Source organism: Harpia harpyja, chromosome 5 (genome assembly GCF_026419915.1).
Source record: "Harpia harpyja isolate bHarHar1 chromosome 5, bHarHar1 primary haplotype, whole genome shotgun sequence".
Classification (NCBI taxonomy): Eukaryota; Metazoa; Chordata; class Aves; order Accipitriformes; family Accipitridae; genus Harpia; species Harpia harpyja.
In genome coordinates, this window is record NC_068944.1 from 3,845,219 (window position 1) to 3,861,135 (window position 15,917).

General features: G+C 39.7%; 1 protein-coding gene across 11 annotated transcripts in view; it reads left to right on the forward strand.

The window, feature by feature from the left end:
- Positions 1 to 15,917, forward strand: part of FHOD3 (formin homology 2 domain containing 3) — a 391,220-nt gene that overhangs the window by 266,518 nt on the left and 108,785 nt on the right. For 9 of the 11 annotated variants that reach the window (XM_052787660.1, XM_052787659.1, XM_052787655.1 and 6 more), the window contains exons 9-10: positions 3,530 to 3,673; positions 6,383 to 6,621. In XM_052787660.1, the coding sequence (XP_052643620.1) occupies positions 3,530 to 3,673; positions 6,383 to 6,621 (383 nt within the window). Of the gene's footprint in view, positions 1 to 3,529; positions 3,674 to 6,382; positions 6,622 to 7,890; positions 7,978 to 15,917 lie in introns of all 11 variants that reach the window. The other 2 variants (XM_052787649.1, XM_052787651.1) reach the window with 1 other exon arrangement.

Sequence of the window (15,917 nt, forward strand, 5' to 3'; positions counted from 1 at the left end):
CAGGCTGAAAACTCTTGGGCTGGGATTTTGGTTTTAATTTAGTTCACTATTCCAAAAGCAGCCACTTAAGGGGGAAAAACTCAAAGCTGCACAGGCTTTCCCACAAGGGCTTGGGAAAGCAACTTGGAAAATCACTCAACAAACAAATAAAAATCTTAATTCAGGGATGTTTCCTCAAACCAAAACTGGATAGAGGCATAGGAATGAGTCTTGACATTCATATTTATGTTTCCTTTGTACACTTGAGTTCTGAAGAGTTTCAGATTCTAAATCCCAGTTTTGGTCTAAGGTAGCGAGACTGTAATAAAATTCAGCAAGCAAACCACAGAGTATGGTTTAAACACCCTTCTCCAAGTGGCTAAGTTTTAATTCTCTAGACAGCTTTTTATTTTGTAAGGCTCAGTCTTCAGAGCAGGAGGAGCTATTTGGGACTTGTATGTGTATTTTGATATTGGAGTATCATTTTGAACATAACTGGGTGCTCGGGAAGGAGCAAGGACCTTGGAAGGACCTGCCCAATTTCCGACCTCTGCTCTGCTGTTTGTGACTTTTGTTTCCTTTATAAAGCCACCAAGAAAATTGCGGCCCACTCTTATTTTCTAATATCACAAGCCAGAATTAATTTATGCAAGCACTTCATGTCCCTTGTGTTTAGTTACTGCAGAAGTCTTTCTCCTGTGCCAGACTGAACTGACCTTGTTGTGACACCAGTCATGCCCCTTTATATCCCATTTTATAATGTTAGAAATCGAATTCGATATGCATTAGGCTCTGAAAATGGATCTGTGAGTTTAATGACAAAGCGTGCAAAGGAAAAATATTTGATTTCTATACTTGGGAGTTCAATTGCCCAGTTCTGGCCAGTAGCATGCAGTGAAAATTGGATTTCCACTGCTGCATGATTTAAAATTATATTAACCAATAAAAAGCTGCTGACAAAAGCAGGGTTGCCAGTAAATACTACCTTATGCTGCTGTTTTCCCTGTCTATAGCCTGCCTTACCTCAGATTTTAAAAAAGCTGTACTTGAAGTTGGGTGATGTGCATATCAACATTGAGACCGTTTCCTGATATTTTAAGAAGTAAATGCTCAGAAGATCTGTGCAGAAAATCTGACTCTTTTGTCGCCCTTTTGCACATAAGACATCACATCTTACTGTGCGTGAAGACACTCGGGTCAGCGTAGTTGCTGTCTACTTCTTTCATAAGCAAGAGAAAGCCTGATAAAGAACATCATTTTCTGTTACAGTATTTGCATATCCATGTTAAAGCTCCGTTGAATTTACAGTGTGATAGCGTCATTTGCTGATTCCTCAGACTTTTACTCAATGCTAGGTGTCAGTTTAGGAAGGAACAAAATGTACGTGGTATGTATTTTCAGCACTGTTCAGGAAAACGTATCATGGTCTTCAGTGGGTTTTAAAGAGAGGCTTAAATACTGTTCTGGACAGAGACAAATACTTAATTAGAGTCTGAACATATAACCCTAACACTTCATTGGTGTTTGTGCTAACATTCCTGTTGGAGTGGACCTCCCCAGACATCAGACAATAGTCCTGTAATGACTGAAGAAGAAAATGTTGCTGTGTTGTGTTTAGAGAAAAATAAAATTAAATTTAAAAGTACCTTGGTGATGCACATTTTCCAGTGCCTCATTTCACAAGAAAGAGGTGCTTTAGCAGGGCAGGATATGTCAGCTGTCTATTCCTCTGTCTTGTTAGTCATGTAATTCAGACCACTTTTTTTAGGACGAGAAGAAATGGCCTCAAGTTGCGCCAGGAGGGGTTTAGATTGGATATTAGGAAAAATTTCTTTACTGAAAGGGTTGTCAGACATTGGAACAGGCTGCCCCCAACTTTAGGACATGGTTTAGTGGGCATGGTGGTGTTGGGTTGACGGTTGGACTCGATGATCTTCAAGGTCTTTTCCAACCTAAATGATTCTGTGATTCTATGATTCTGAATGTAAAGCTTCTTGCTGTAGGGAGGCAGCCCAGAGTGGCTGCTCTCTTCTGCACTCTGCTGCTCAGAGCCACTTTGGAAAAACCAGACACCAGAAAACCAGTATTCTCAGAGCACAGTTCGTCCCATCCTGGGCATGAGAAGATGAAACTCTTTCTGGAGAGAGCCTGGTTTTTGCGTGTGCTGTCTCTATCTCTTGCTCTTTCTCTAATTAAGTAGGAGAGAGGAAACTACTTCGGAGTAAGCACGTCTCTGGTGAGCTAATCCAGAGCAACTGTGTTGCCTGCAGCCTGCACTCTCACGTATTTTGCAGAAATGGCTCTGTATAGACTGATTCTTGCAATGAGGTGTGCGTTGCTCTGCAAGTAGGTTGCACACTATGTTTAGTCGTTTCTGCTCAACGTGTGCAGGATTACACTCATTTTTCTGTGTCACCCATAAGAAGCGGTAAAAAATCAGCACAAGCTGAGTAGAAATCAATGGCAAACCAGAATACTGGTGTTTTCTGTTGTCTTTGTAAACATCTGCAGGACTCTGGTGGATGAAGTTCACTTGTGCTCTGAACAAAGCTGTCCAATGCCCATGACCTCTTCCCACGCATCACTCTGCGGTAAAGCTGTGAGTGACTTGATTCAATCCCTCTTGCTACATATACGGCAGTGTCATGCTCTGGTATGCACAGCATACTGCAGGAGACCATCTTCCTTTTCTCAGTTTTCTGAATTCACCAAAAAAATGGGAAGTGACTATGGTAAGAAAAGTGCTTTCTCTTGAACATAGAGCAGGTGCCATAGAAAGCTCTGAACTTAAACAGTTCATTTTCAACAGCTGTTATTGGCATTCTTTATTTTCTCGTATGCAAAAGCTCCTCTCCAGTGCCACTGGTAACAACTTGCCTTATAATCAGGAATTAGTAACTCTTAACATTTTAGAAGAGTTAAGGAGTCAGTGTACCTTTCATAAGGCTTTTCAAGTTGAAAGGGAGGAAGGGAGGAGAGGAGTCGATATCTCTGTAATATAAAACAATTTGTGCGCTGGGAGGATGACCTCTGCTGCAGGTGTGGAGGACAGTAGGCACATGGTGCAGGATATTTCCTGCTGTCCTGACATCACACAGCTGTGCATTGGACTTTTTCTCTTAAGGCCAAACTTAGAGGAATCAGTAGGAAATCAGCTTCACTCTTTTTAGCTAAACCGTTTTTTTGTCTCTCTTTGCTTTTATCCCTGTGTTTGATGCTTTAACATTCTCTGTTCTTTAAATCTGTACTTGAATGAAGCCAGGAAGAATCCAACTGTGTATTTTAAAGGCCCACATTTTCCATACTTTTTTGTATGAAATAACAACATTGATTTGTTTTGCCAATTATTCATTTTTCTACACAGTGCACAGAGTTGTTTGTTAAAAGCTGTGCCACTTGTTTTTTATTTTCTAGCGGTGTCTCTAATCCCACATCATGGGTTTAACTTTATTGAAATCATACATAGCACCACTTGCCACCCGCTTTTAAAAACCTTTGTTTAATTCTTTTCAAAACAAACACATTTAAATGTTTTTCCTTTGATTTTTAGACTCTGTCGGGGTTGCCAGATCAAGACTCTTTCTACGACGTCGTGGACTGTCTGGAAGAGCTAGGCATTGAAGCTATTTCACAGAGACACTTGAACAAGAAAGGAACAGACTTGGACTTAGTTGAGCAATTTAACATTTATGAGGTAACATAACATGCCCTGTTTTATGCATCTTACAGCTTGTGCAAACTTCAAAGCCAAGAGGAGGGGGGGAATGTAACCTAGGTGAAATTTGGTTATCTATTTTATTTTAAAAGGAAAACATCTGGTTGCTAGAAGTATTATACACATTCGTATATGTGGCCTGCTACGGTACGTAGCTGTGTTTAATGCAAATGCATTTCATACTAAAGCTGGGGCATACTCCAAGGCAAACAAGCGTATTTACTAGCCTCCTTAGAGGCAGTTCTGCCTGCAATTAAAACTTTCTCAGACTGGTAGTTACACATCCTGAAGTAAGTAGAAGTTCTTTCCATATGCAAAAGTATTCAGCTCATGAAAAAGGTTCAGCTGAGCTCAGGTTCACAAATACCACTTGTTCTGCAGCTGAATACCCAGCAAGTCCTTGTTTACGAGTTTACACTGGACCAGATCCTATACAGTTTGCAGCAATGAAGTAATGAGTGACTCCACATTCACCACCTAAGTATAAAATAACTACTTCTGAAGTATTTATATGTAAGGGTACGATATCCAGTTTCTTAATTATTAGCCTCTTTTCAGACTTTGGGAAGTGTTGGAGTGGGGAGGCTTAGGCTGAAGTTAATGTAATGTAGATGTGAATTCGTGTTCTGATGTGATGAAATGAAATGACTTTATCTCACTCTAAGTCCAGCGAAGGATTTGGTAGATTTGATTCTCCATTTTCTTCCTCAACTCTACACCCATGTCACTTCACTAGCTTTAGCAGAGTTAAGTTTTATATACAGCAGTTTGCAGGAAGAGCCTGGCCAAAATAAGAACATGAGAATGAGAATGAGAATGAGAGGGCTCCATGTTCTTCTTTCTTTTTCTACTGTCAGAGGCATCAGCTCGTAAAATCTCTTTTAAAACATGAACATTAATCTTAAAAGCAGGTTTTTTTGCGCATGCTGTGCCTACTGAAAGACTTGATTGCAAAATTAGCAGTTGGCTTAGTCGGGTACCAGCTTTCTCTTGATGACCAGACTAAATTTAGACATGCTGTTGTGGTTTAACCCCAGACGGCAACTAACTACCACGCAGCTGCTCCTTCCCTCCTCACCCCCCGCAGTGGGATGGGGGAGAGAATCAGACAAAAAGTAAAACTTGTGGGTTGAGATAAAGACAGTTTAATAGGACAGAAAGGAAGAAAATAATAATAATGATAATAATAATAAAGTTACAATAATAATAACAATAAAAGAATTGGAATATACAAAACAAGTGATGCACAATGCAATTGCTCACTGATGCCCAGTTAGTCCCTGAGCAGTGATGCACCCCACCCCAGCCAACTCCCCCCAGTTTATGTACTGGAAAAACTCACAAGCCCTGGTTAGACTATGCATGTTCTTTCTTTTTTCTGCCAATGTTGTTCTTTATCTGAAAAATCTTTTCTTCTCCACTGAAATAGATTTTACACCCTAAGCAGAGATACCACACTTCCCCCTGCCTTTGTTTTGTTAAAGTCACTTCTGGTAAGAATTATCAGAATAACAAGACTGATAGAAACAGGAAGATAGGCGTTCTTCTGATCACCCATATCGCGCTCTTCTGTACCCCTGCCTATCTGAATGGATCTTTCTCATATAAAGATTACTTAAATGTTATGCTGCATTTCAGATGAGATCCACCAGTAACTTTGTTGTTTCTGCCAGCAATATCTCTCCTCACGTCCCCTAAGGTAGCACTTGCTTTGTTTCTGTTAGAGGTACGTCACATTGGCATCTCAGCTGCGTGCTGTAGTTCAAGATACCAGGTGTTGCGCCTGTATTTTACTCCTCTACTATTTTCAGCTGATGAGCTCCCATCCTGTGTCAGAAGTTTCTGTCAAATGTCATTGTGGCCATGCTACTCTCAGCATCATCCTTTTCTGATATTATACATATGTTCCCCTGTATTGACAGTGCTTCTGAACTGGCAGGAAATACTGAATTTTCCACTGAAAAGCATACATGAAAGTAATCCTGCTAACCTAAAAATTGGGAGGCTTAGAGGAGATGTGTAGTCTGTGTTTTTTCTTTTAATCCATTGTGGTACCAGTTCACAGAAATAGTTTTGTTTGTTAGGTTTTTTTCTTTTGTTTACTTTGCAGGGAGATCTATCAAAATGGAGATTTTTAAGAGGAATGTAGTTACATACATATCTGCTGATCTCTTCCTTGGCTGGGAAGAAATGATGGTGCTATTCTAAAATACTTTCTAAAGTAGTAGACAGTAACTTCCACTCGATCATTACAAATGTCATGTCTGAACATGAGGAAAAGTTCAGTCATTCAATGCATGAGAGTTTTTTCTGTTGATTTCACTAGAGCCAAGGCTTCACCTAAGTATTTTGGAAGGAAACAAAGAGAGCTAGGTGTCCAACACTGCTCAGCTTCCTTGAAAATTAAGTCCTACATAAAAAAAACCCAAACAAACTAGGAGAGAGATAAATGTGTTGCTACAGGTCCTGTAGTGTTCTATACAAGACGTCAGTATGTAATTCCATTATTAGAACTGCTACACTGCGCTAATGGATAGTCAGCAACTTACAGGGATAGCTATAGAAATGCTGACGCTAATAGGATTTAATGATGTTGAGATCAGTTAAGTTTTAAAGCCTAGGTGTGAAGAGCTGTGGTACCTAAAGGCACCGTGTCTGACGCCTCGCCTTTCTTCCTTTCTTTCTCAGATGACGCTGAGACATGAGGATGGAGATGAGAGTGCCGACCCCCCTCCCAGCGGGCGCAAGGACCGGCGAAGGGCCAGCCTTGGCACTAGTGAGCGAAGGGGGTTAGAACGCCGACGGAGCCGCAGGCACTCGGTACAGAACGTCAAAAGCACTTTATCGGCCCCTGCGAGTCCCTGCAGCCAGTCGAATCCTAGCTTCGTGCTAGGCCACGGACAGCGCGTTGAAGATCTCAGTGAGAGGTAAGCGCGTGAGCTGGGGAATACTCCTTTCTTTTCCCCTATTAGTTTCCATTACGTTCATTGCACTTTATTAATCCGACAGACTTTTATTTTCTTTATTTCCCTCTTTCCGTTGAATTAAAAAAGAAAAAAAAAGCATATTTAGAGTTAAAACAAAAAAACCACCAACAATGAAAAGAAATGGATTTGTAGTTGACTTATCTACATAGCCAAGTTCTTTGGCACCGTCATACCCTAAGCAAATGGACCCAAACCACATGAGGTAGAGCATTTGATATGAGAACTAACCAAGGGTAATTTCATCCATTGACAGATTTTATATTCGATATACCCACATAACAGAAGATTGTAACAAGGGCATAGGCACAGTAATGCAGAGCTATTTGTCCTGTATATGTTACAGTTCATTCTTTTTTTTTTTTCCTTTTTGCAATCAGCTTTCCAGCATAAATATTTTCCTTGGAGGCTATGCTATAGTAGTGAATATATCTAATGTTTTATAATTAGTGAAAGAGAGACAGTAATGACTAGTTAAGCAGCAGTCTGCAACACTGGAGTCAGTTGAAGCTACCGTCATTCCCAGTCCCGTAACGGTTGGCTTGGGCTATGCATGCTTAGGAAAAAAGAGAGCTGCAGATCCTCAGCATGTTTGACTACTGCGTAAGAAGGCTGAAATTAATTTTGTCTAAGTTAAATGTCTGATCAGCTCGCCTCCCTTTGATGTCAGTGGAGTGCAGCAAGCACTGGTAGGCCTTCAGTTATCTAACGTATTCTACATGCCTGAAATTTCAACGAAGCTGAATCATGCTCTGAAACTGGCTGTTTCTCTTTGTTGACTATAAAGGGAATCTGGCTGACTAGCTCAGGTGAAGATCATACACTGCAGATAGCTAAAGCTGGACACTGTCATCCAGTGGCTGAAGGTGCAATTTGCAAAACCGAAGCGTGCTCCACGAAGAGCGTATCTCGTGTTGATTATAACATTCGGGAAGTTCTTTGGAGGTTTCTGTTGGGTAGCACTGGATGTGAACTTAGAGCCTTAAAATCCTGCATTACGTGTAAAGCAGCCCTTCTTGCAAAGCAAACTGAGTAGAATAAAGTTTAATGGCTTCAGGCAATATGAAAATAGAAGACTCCAGATAATTTAAACAGTAGTTGCATGTCGTATACCTCATAATGGCTTTTTTTTTTTTCTTGTTTCTTTCCTTCTTGCATTTGGCAACACATTCATGCTTGTTTTCTTTCACCTTCTACTGGCCGGGTCTTTAGTGGGCTGGCAGCTGAGAGCCCCATAGTCTTGCAGGCTGATGACAAGGATGACAGTGCGTTTGAGGCTGAGTTTAAAGCATCTTCAGTGTGAGTACAGCTGGGGGCTTCAGCCGCTCTGCATGGGATGCCTCGTGCATGATCTTGGGCCCTGCTTCATGACTTACAAATGTGACTGGGAATCTGTATCTGTGGATGTGGAGCAGATATTGATTTTTTTTTTTTTTTTTTTTAACTGATGAATTTGGGTTGGAAATGAAGAGATGCTTCAATTCTACAGAAACTGTTGATTCTCTAACTGTAATTAAACAAATACAAGTCATGCAGGACAACAACTTCTACCAATATGTTTTCTCACTATTAATGTTTGCTTACTAGCTTTATTTTGCATTCTTCAGTAACTCCTAATGAATTTGTGTTTGAGCTGATTTTTAGTATTGGGGGAGTAGAAACATGGCAGATGAGTTTCGTAAGTTCTTTGAAATATTTTTTCACCAGCATAGCATAATTTCAATAATTATCCTACTATTTTGAAAAAAACTACCCAGTTCTGCTCCACACCCTCATTGACAGTGACATAATTTAGAGCATAATTTAAGTTTAAAACCAGGAAAGAAGTCTTCATTTAAGCAGTCAAATTTAATTTCATGTTGCAGTTATCCTTGGAATCTTCTCTAGGAAAATAATTAAATTCCTTTCAACTCCATTTGGAATATCTAACTTGCTCACCTGCCTCTGTAAGGAAAGAGGCATTCAGTTATGAATGTATGTTACACGAATCTTTACTTTGCTTATTAGTTAAATAAAATTCCCCCCTCCCCCCTTCTCCTACCCTCTTAGCAGGTAAAGACAGGGAGTATTACTGGTAGCTAGCAAGTTGGGTTTTTTCCTATTGGACATTACAGACCACAGAATACGTTCTGGTACCCAAAGATGCAAGTTCTATGCCCAGTGGAATTTTTAAAGTTGCCATAACAAGAAGCTAGTCAACTGTTGGCTCTCCTATAGATCCCACTAGGTTTCTGGTAAACAAGCATTTCAGAAAAGCAGATTCTGTCCTTCACATTTTTAGTCTCATCGTCTGCCCAAATCTGTAGTTGTGGTAGGAAGAGGAAAACCAGCCCTCCTGCTTTATCATAACCCAGTGAGTCTCTCAACTTTCGGTGAAATAGTCCAGATGAATGCAACAGGATCTCTACACCTGATAGCTAAACTGGGACAAAAAAATGAAGCAAAAGCTTTATGGCTTCTATTCATTAAGATTTAAACAGAAGAAGAGTGAATGGCTCGTACAAAGTTTTTACACATTTATAAAGTTTGAATTAACCTTAAATGGAAAGAGGTTTTTCTCTCTGCATTGTTCCTACTGGAATCAAGTTTTCAAATTTGAGCACATGGCCTCTGATGCAACATACTTATTGGTTTGAAGGATTTTAATAGGCCATCATAAGTTTAGGTCTTGCTGGAATTTGTAATGAAATTTTAAAACCGTATGTTAAAATATGTTGCAGGCATCACCTGTGTTTGTCAGAAGAAATGCTTGTTGTGTCCCTTCTGCTTCCATTGTTAATGTTGTAGAGAGGAATCTGTACAAATGGATAAAAATTGCTTATTACCTCTCTAAACTCAAAGTAACTCTTGTTCATCCAGGAAAGATCTGTCTTCTGCTAATGACCTTCTTTTGGTTCATAATCCTAGTCCCTCTCAAGGAAGGAAAAAAGTTCGCAATAATTTTTTGCAGTGCTGTATTTTCTGAAAAATAGTCTGCAAAATGGGTTTCAGTCTCTTTATTCCTTCACTACATTTTCTTTACCAACAGGAAACATGTAACAATATCAATGATAATCTTATTGTGTTGCTCCTGCTGGTATCTAAACTTTGTGTGTGGTTGCAGTTGACCATGGTTTTACAGTGGATTAGCACCACCAAGTTCAGTGGAATTGCTTCTGACGGACATGGTTAGAGATTAAAGTCAAACTCTTACACTGTACTAAATTTTATTTTGGGCAATATTCTTGGTTATTTTTGGACTTCACTACCAAAATCAGTAGAAGGTTCAAGTTCTTCCTCAGCCTTCTCCTTCCCACAGTGTTCATGTTTCTTTTCTTTCTAACTCTGTCAGCTGGTTTGGCAGTTACTTTGCTTTTGTTTACCACATCAAACAGGTTGTCCACAGTCATCTGCTTTGTGTCAACCGATAAGTCTTCCAAAAAGAGAAAAATCCATGGTGCCGGTAAAACAAAAAAAGACAATATTGGCCAAATTCTGTTCTGTCTCACAATGCTCTATATCCAGAAAAGCTGTCTGAAGTCAATGGAGTTGCTCTGATTTACACCAGGCTAATTGAGAGCAGACTTTGGGTTTTGAGCTGGGAAAAGTTGACCGTAAATGCTAAGGGCAACCAAAAGGAAAACTTGCAGGCCTTTTTCATCCATTTGGCAATCTTCTTCCAAACTAAATGTATTGCTTTTTTGCTTGTGGTTCAAAACAAATAAAGACCCAAATCTGCTTTGTGTTAAAATAGTTTTCATGGAGAGTGAAACCCAGCCTAATGTGCCTGTTACTAAATAAATAAATAAAGAAGTTGATAACGACTACTAACTAGGAAAGGCTGAGGGTTGGTTTAAGGGTATGTAGCTGCTGCAGTGTACATTAAAATGCCAGTCCTGACCACCAGCAGGTTTGCTTTGCTGAAAACTTCTTTCTTTCACTATGATGGCATAGAGCACCAAAAAGCCTGGGGGGAACTTCAGTCCTGTTAACATGACATTTTAAATGCTTCGCTGAGGGCACCTCCTAAGGTTTTCTGCCCTGGTCCAAATTGAGTGCTCTCAATCTGTGGTCTAGCATACTGTTTCTTAAGTGGTAGACTTTTTAAAAAATTCTTCCATGTTCTTTTTTTTTTTTTTTTTTTTTTTTTATTTTAAAGTAAAGCTAGCTTTTTCCAACCACACAATGGATAGAGTCAGGGAAAAATGTAAGGACTGGCCTGGAACTTGCACTAGATTGATGTCGTTATTGCATGCAGTGATTTCTGGCTATATAATCGTTAAAAACCAAATTGCTGTCTGTCTGTCTTTCAGTCTCGTCGTGTCTGGCTTCGAGGGACTAGAAGTCAGGTAGTTCAGAAATTCTCAGTGCATTCTTGAGCACTGAACAGGTGCTCCGCAGGAGCCCTATACATACCAACCAGAAACAAGTACTTCTCCCAGTTTTTCAAATCAATGTGTTTCACATTTTGCTGTGCATTTCCCTTTCTTCAGTACTGCACAGCGACCGTCCCTGTCTCGCTCCCTGGGTGTCCCATCAGAGCTGTGTCAGCCAGACTTAGCAAACATACTCAAGGGAGCTTCTGTGCGATGTACGGTGACACCTCTTACCAGCATTTGAGTGAACGGCTCTGTCAAAGCGTTGCGAAATTAGTTACAAAGGCTGAGGTTTATAAAGTTAGGAATGGCTAGGATTAGGTATTTGCCTCACTTCGCTAGACTCTCTGCTTTCTTCTTCTTCTTCTTCTTCACTTTGATTTCTTTTATATGATCAAAAATGGCCAAAGAATAACTAAGATTGATCATATAACACTATACACGTTCATCTAGAGATAACCAGGCATAGTTAGGACTTTCTTGTCAGTATTCCTGTGTTTGAAACACAACAGGCAGAAGAGCTGACTGCCATCTTAAAAACCCATCAGAGCAGAGGCTGCATCCTGAATCGGTGACCGAAGCTGTCTTTTTTTAGACTGTGGGGCTAAAAACGTACGAGTAACACCAACTGTTCAGGTTCACCTGAGGCTTCTAGATTTTTCAATCTGAAGAAACTTGGCCTTCGGGAGAGCCGTGCTGATGAGGAAAGAACAGCAGAGGAACAAACAGGGAATTATGTACCTATAAACAGTGCTTTTGTTAGGGTCCTTCCTAGAAGGCTGTTATGACTCTTCCTCTGAGCAAAGAGTAGCACAGGGAATTCCAAAGTTTCCTGCAAATTGCTGGGCTAGCTGGACACAGCACCATTGCACGGTGCACATTGGGCTCAAGGGCTTTCACACCCTTTACAGTCCTAGAAAAAAATGGGAAAATTGTAGTCTGAATAAAGGAAAGCTGTGCTAAGAAGTCATAAGGATCTGTTTGTTAGAAAATACATGTTTCTGGTGCTTGAGGATTGCCAAGATGCAGGAAAAGATCGTGACGCTATTTTGGTTTTACCAGAAAACAATGAACACAGCTGAACCTCTGATGCTAAGCATTTTTTCTGCTTCATTTTGGATTCCTGTCGAGTTTCTAACCAACAGCACAGACCTTAGTTTGGCTATTATGCCCCATTAACTGATTATTCAAATTGCTTCATGTAGAGCCAGGCCTGCAGGGATGGTTTGTCCAAAATACAGCTGAGACTTCTTTTTTTTTTTTTTATTATGTTTTTCCATGTTTTCAGACATCCTAAACCATAACTAATCTTTGATTTTTCTCTAGCATTTACTATGGCAAAATTCTAGTTTTTGTCATGATGTTTCAAGTTCTGGTGACTTTCCACTACACTATGTGAAATGTTTTGACAATGTAAATACTTATGGCTGTAAATCAAAGTGCTGGTTACAGTGGTGGGTGGCGTTTATATTATTTTATTTAGGGTGGGTACATTCCACATCTGTTAGAGTTGCTGTCTGTGACAAATACAATGAGTGGTATGACAGGTATGAAACAGCAAGGTGAGGAGACTCAACATCAGCATTTAATGCAGGACTCAGGCTGTGGTGTGGATTATTAAAGGCCCAGAAGAGAAAAGGAATTAATTTATTTTTATTGCTGCAATAGAACGAAACAAATGTATTGTTTTCCTAGCTGTTTTTCTCTGGTTCCTGGTTTTGGATATTTAAAACACTGAGGCATGAATCTAGACAAAGAAAACATCTCCAGGATAAACACGCAGTCACCTCTCTGTGGGTATGCTAAGGATCTCTTTAATACATATATGTATGAGCTGAGCTACCTAGCATTTGCGGGGGCTTTGAAATAGAATGGCATATGATCAGTTATGGGGAAGATAGTAACTTTTTTTACGGTTTAGTTGGCATGGGCGAAAATGGAAATGGGATGTAAAAGCAGTGGTTTTGGAAAGATTTATCTACGAAATTAAAAGGCTTGGTAAGGTAGCATCTGTTCATAGCATCAGACCTTTATTAGTCTTTGACAACAGTAATATACAAAATCTGATCTGCTATTTTAGGTTTGGGGCAGGGAGGACACATTTCTTTCTCTTGTGCAGGTAGGGTTATGTGAAGCATGAAGTCAAGCAGATTTGAAAGGAGAGAGAATAAAAATGTGAAATTTGTGATCTTACTCTTTCTAAGAATATCTTGGAAGCTCCTGTAAGGAATGCAATAGAGGAAGAGACATGAGATGGGTTAAGAAAAATTTTCTTGCAAAGCCATACCATCAACAAAAGACTCCATTGATGTATAGGCAGGGATCGACCCACTAATGCATGAGTAATAATAAGAAAGAAATCTAAAAGTTACAGCTTGATGAGTATCTCAAGTACAGGTCCTGTTACTGTCTCAGGTTGATACCAGCACTTTTTAGCTGAATTAAAATATCTCTGTAGAAATGTCAGGTTTTGTAGTAGGGGTACTGTTTGCTGATTGTGGGTCTTGCGGAAAGGAAATGTTTTATGCTTGGTATACATGCAGAGTCCCATTGACAGCACTGTACTTTGCTGTAAAGGCAATGGTAGATTTTCCCTGTTCGAATTTCAAGAGGAATGAAGAAAGCACTGAAACTTAAATGAGGTTATAACTGCATGGCAAATGAAAGCACAGTGTGACTTAGCCTAATTTTTTTTCCTTTTTTTTTTCCACTGTGTATTTAGCTTTAGTGAACTACCTGAGGAAATGTAAGGCCAAACCAGGAGGTGAACACATTTCTCCGGAGGTCCGTGGTAGTGTCTTAGAGAGTTCACCTCCACAGTGTGTTCCCAGTATTTGTAAACATGATCCTCTGAGGCCAGGAAAGTTTTTTTACACATAGGATGCGATGGGAGGAAAAAAAGACAGCAGTTTGGCAGGATGCCATTTCCCGATCCCTCCCTTTGAAGTAAGGGGCAATAACAGTGACCTTCAAGTGTCAACCAATATGCAGTTCCAAGCTCTGAAAACACCGTTTCTTCTCTCGTTCTGTATATGTTTCAGTATTTATTGCTCCTGAAGTCTCTGTGCATCATGATTCTGTTTCTTTACCTCTCTGCTCGTACAGATGTAAAAACAGCAGTGCTGTTCGATGATCAGGAGTTGGGACTCTTGAAGTCTTTGCAAAGCCTTGCCAGTATCTTAAGCAAGACTCTGCTGTCTCGCTCTGCTTTGATGTGTCCTATATAAACCAACTGCAGCAGTGCAGCAAGTGTGGAGGCATTACCTAGGTATTATTTAGGTGTGAAAAGTTGTTGTGATCATATTTTAGGGATAGGAAAATAACAGTAACCTAAAGATAAAGAACAGCGTAATATGAAGACATAGTGAATACATGTACTTCACATTACTTGTCATTTCCTCAACTTTTTTTCTGAACAGTTTTCTTTATTTAGGGCAGAAATACCCTAAATAATTTTCCCTTTGACCTTTGTAATTATGCATCTTAGTTTCCCTTCTGTGCAGAAGGCCAAATTTTGAGGCTTTGCAAGTAAGTTGTTATCCATAGCATTTCATGTATTTTCATCTTCACATAATTGCACCAGCTGCAGTGGTCTATCACACATAGCAGTGGAATGGAAATGGGCAGGGGGGTTAATGGGTGGTTTCTTTAGTCTTGTTTTTAATGGAGGAGGAAAGTATATTGCCATATCTTTATACAGAGTAATAAATGATGCAATTAAATTATTACCACTTTCACCTTTCACGTAAAAGGATAGTTGAATCTGTTTTGGTGGCTAGGATAGTAGAAGGAAAGAAGCAGCAGAAGCATACCAAAGCATTTGTTTGTTTTGCAAGGACTTAGAAATTTGGCTATGAATTGTGCTCTCTAACCTATGAAAGTGGAATTTCACTCATAAATTGAGGACAACGGCAAGCGATTGCAAGCAAAAATAAAATTACATCCACTGTGGCTTGTAAAGATCTCTCCTTGATGGAACATTTTTCATTTTCTGTTTGTTCACCTGTGAGGGGTTGAGGGAAGCAGCTTTCAAAGTGCTGTGCGAGAGGTAAAACAGGTCAGACGTTTGAAGGGGGAGAAACAACCTCGAAAGAAAAAATTGAGAGATCAACTGTAGTATTTAATTTAGAATAATATTGTGGAATGGCTAATGGTGGTCTTACTTCACTGAATGTGGCCTGTAGTCCTAGTCAGGAGCTGCTCCCCTGAAAGGCAATGAAAGTTGAGATGAATGTAATTTAAAGAAGCTAAACTGAAAAGCGCTTGATTTAATTACAAAAATACAGGGAGAGAGAAGATTCGTCATCAGTAATTAACGGCACATCGGGTGATTTTCAGAGAGTGTGGGAATAATGGCCAATAGCTTTACAGTTCCCCAGTCGACTTCTCTGGGTTGCTTCGTAACTCCAAGGCCCCTTTTTTCACTGAAGTCCAGTGTTCACGTTTCTTGGGAATTTCTATATAATTCTGTGGATGGTCGCAAAAGGCTCAGAAGTATACTTAGGGCCTTGTCTAATAACCTGCAAAATTAAGAAGGAAATATTTAGTAAGACTTTAGTAAAGGCTAAATGAGCCCTAAACAAATTGGAATCATATACCGAAAAGGAGATATTTTAATGTGCTGTTATCTCATGAATTAACTTTTATGTGCATTGTATGTACAGACCAAAACGTTGGTAGCCTAATTACAGCAAGACTATCCTTTTTTCTATTGTTCTATATTCAAACATCGGTGGTCAAATTCTTCCCGAATTAAAACGATTTATAGCATATCTTTCACTTTAAAAATTTCCTTTGATACCAAGCAGAGCAGAATGTGTTTCTGTGCTCATGCTTATTTTCTGGCTTTGGTTTTTTTTTTTTTCCTTCAGCACAGCCTTTGAT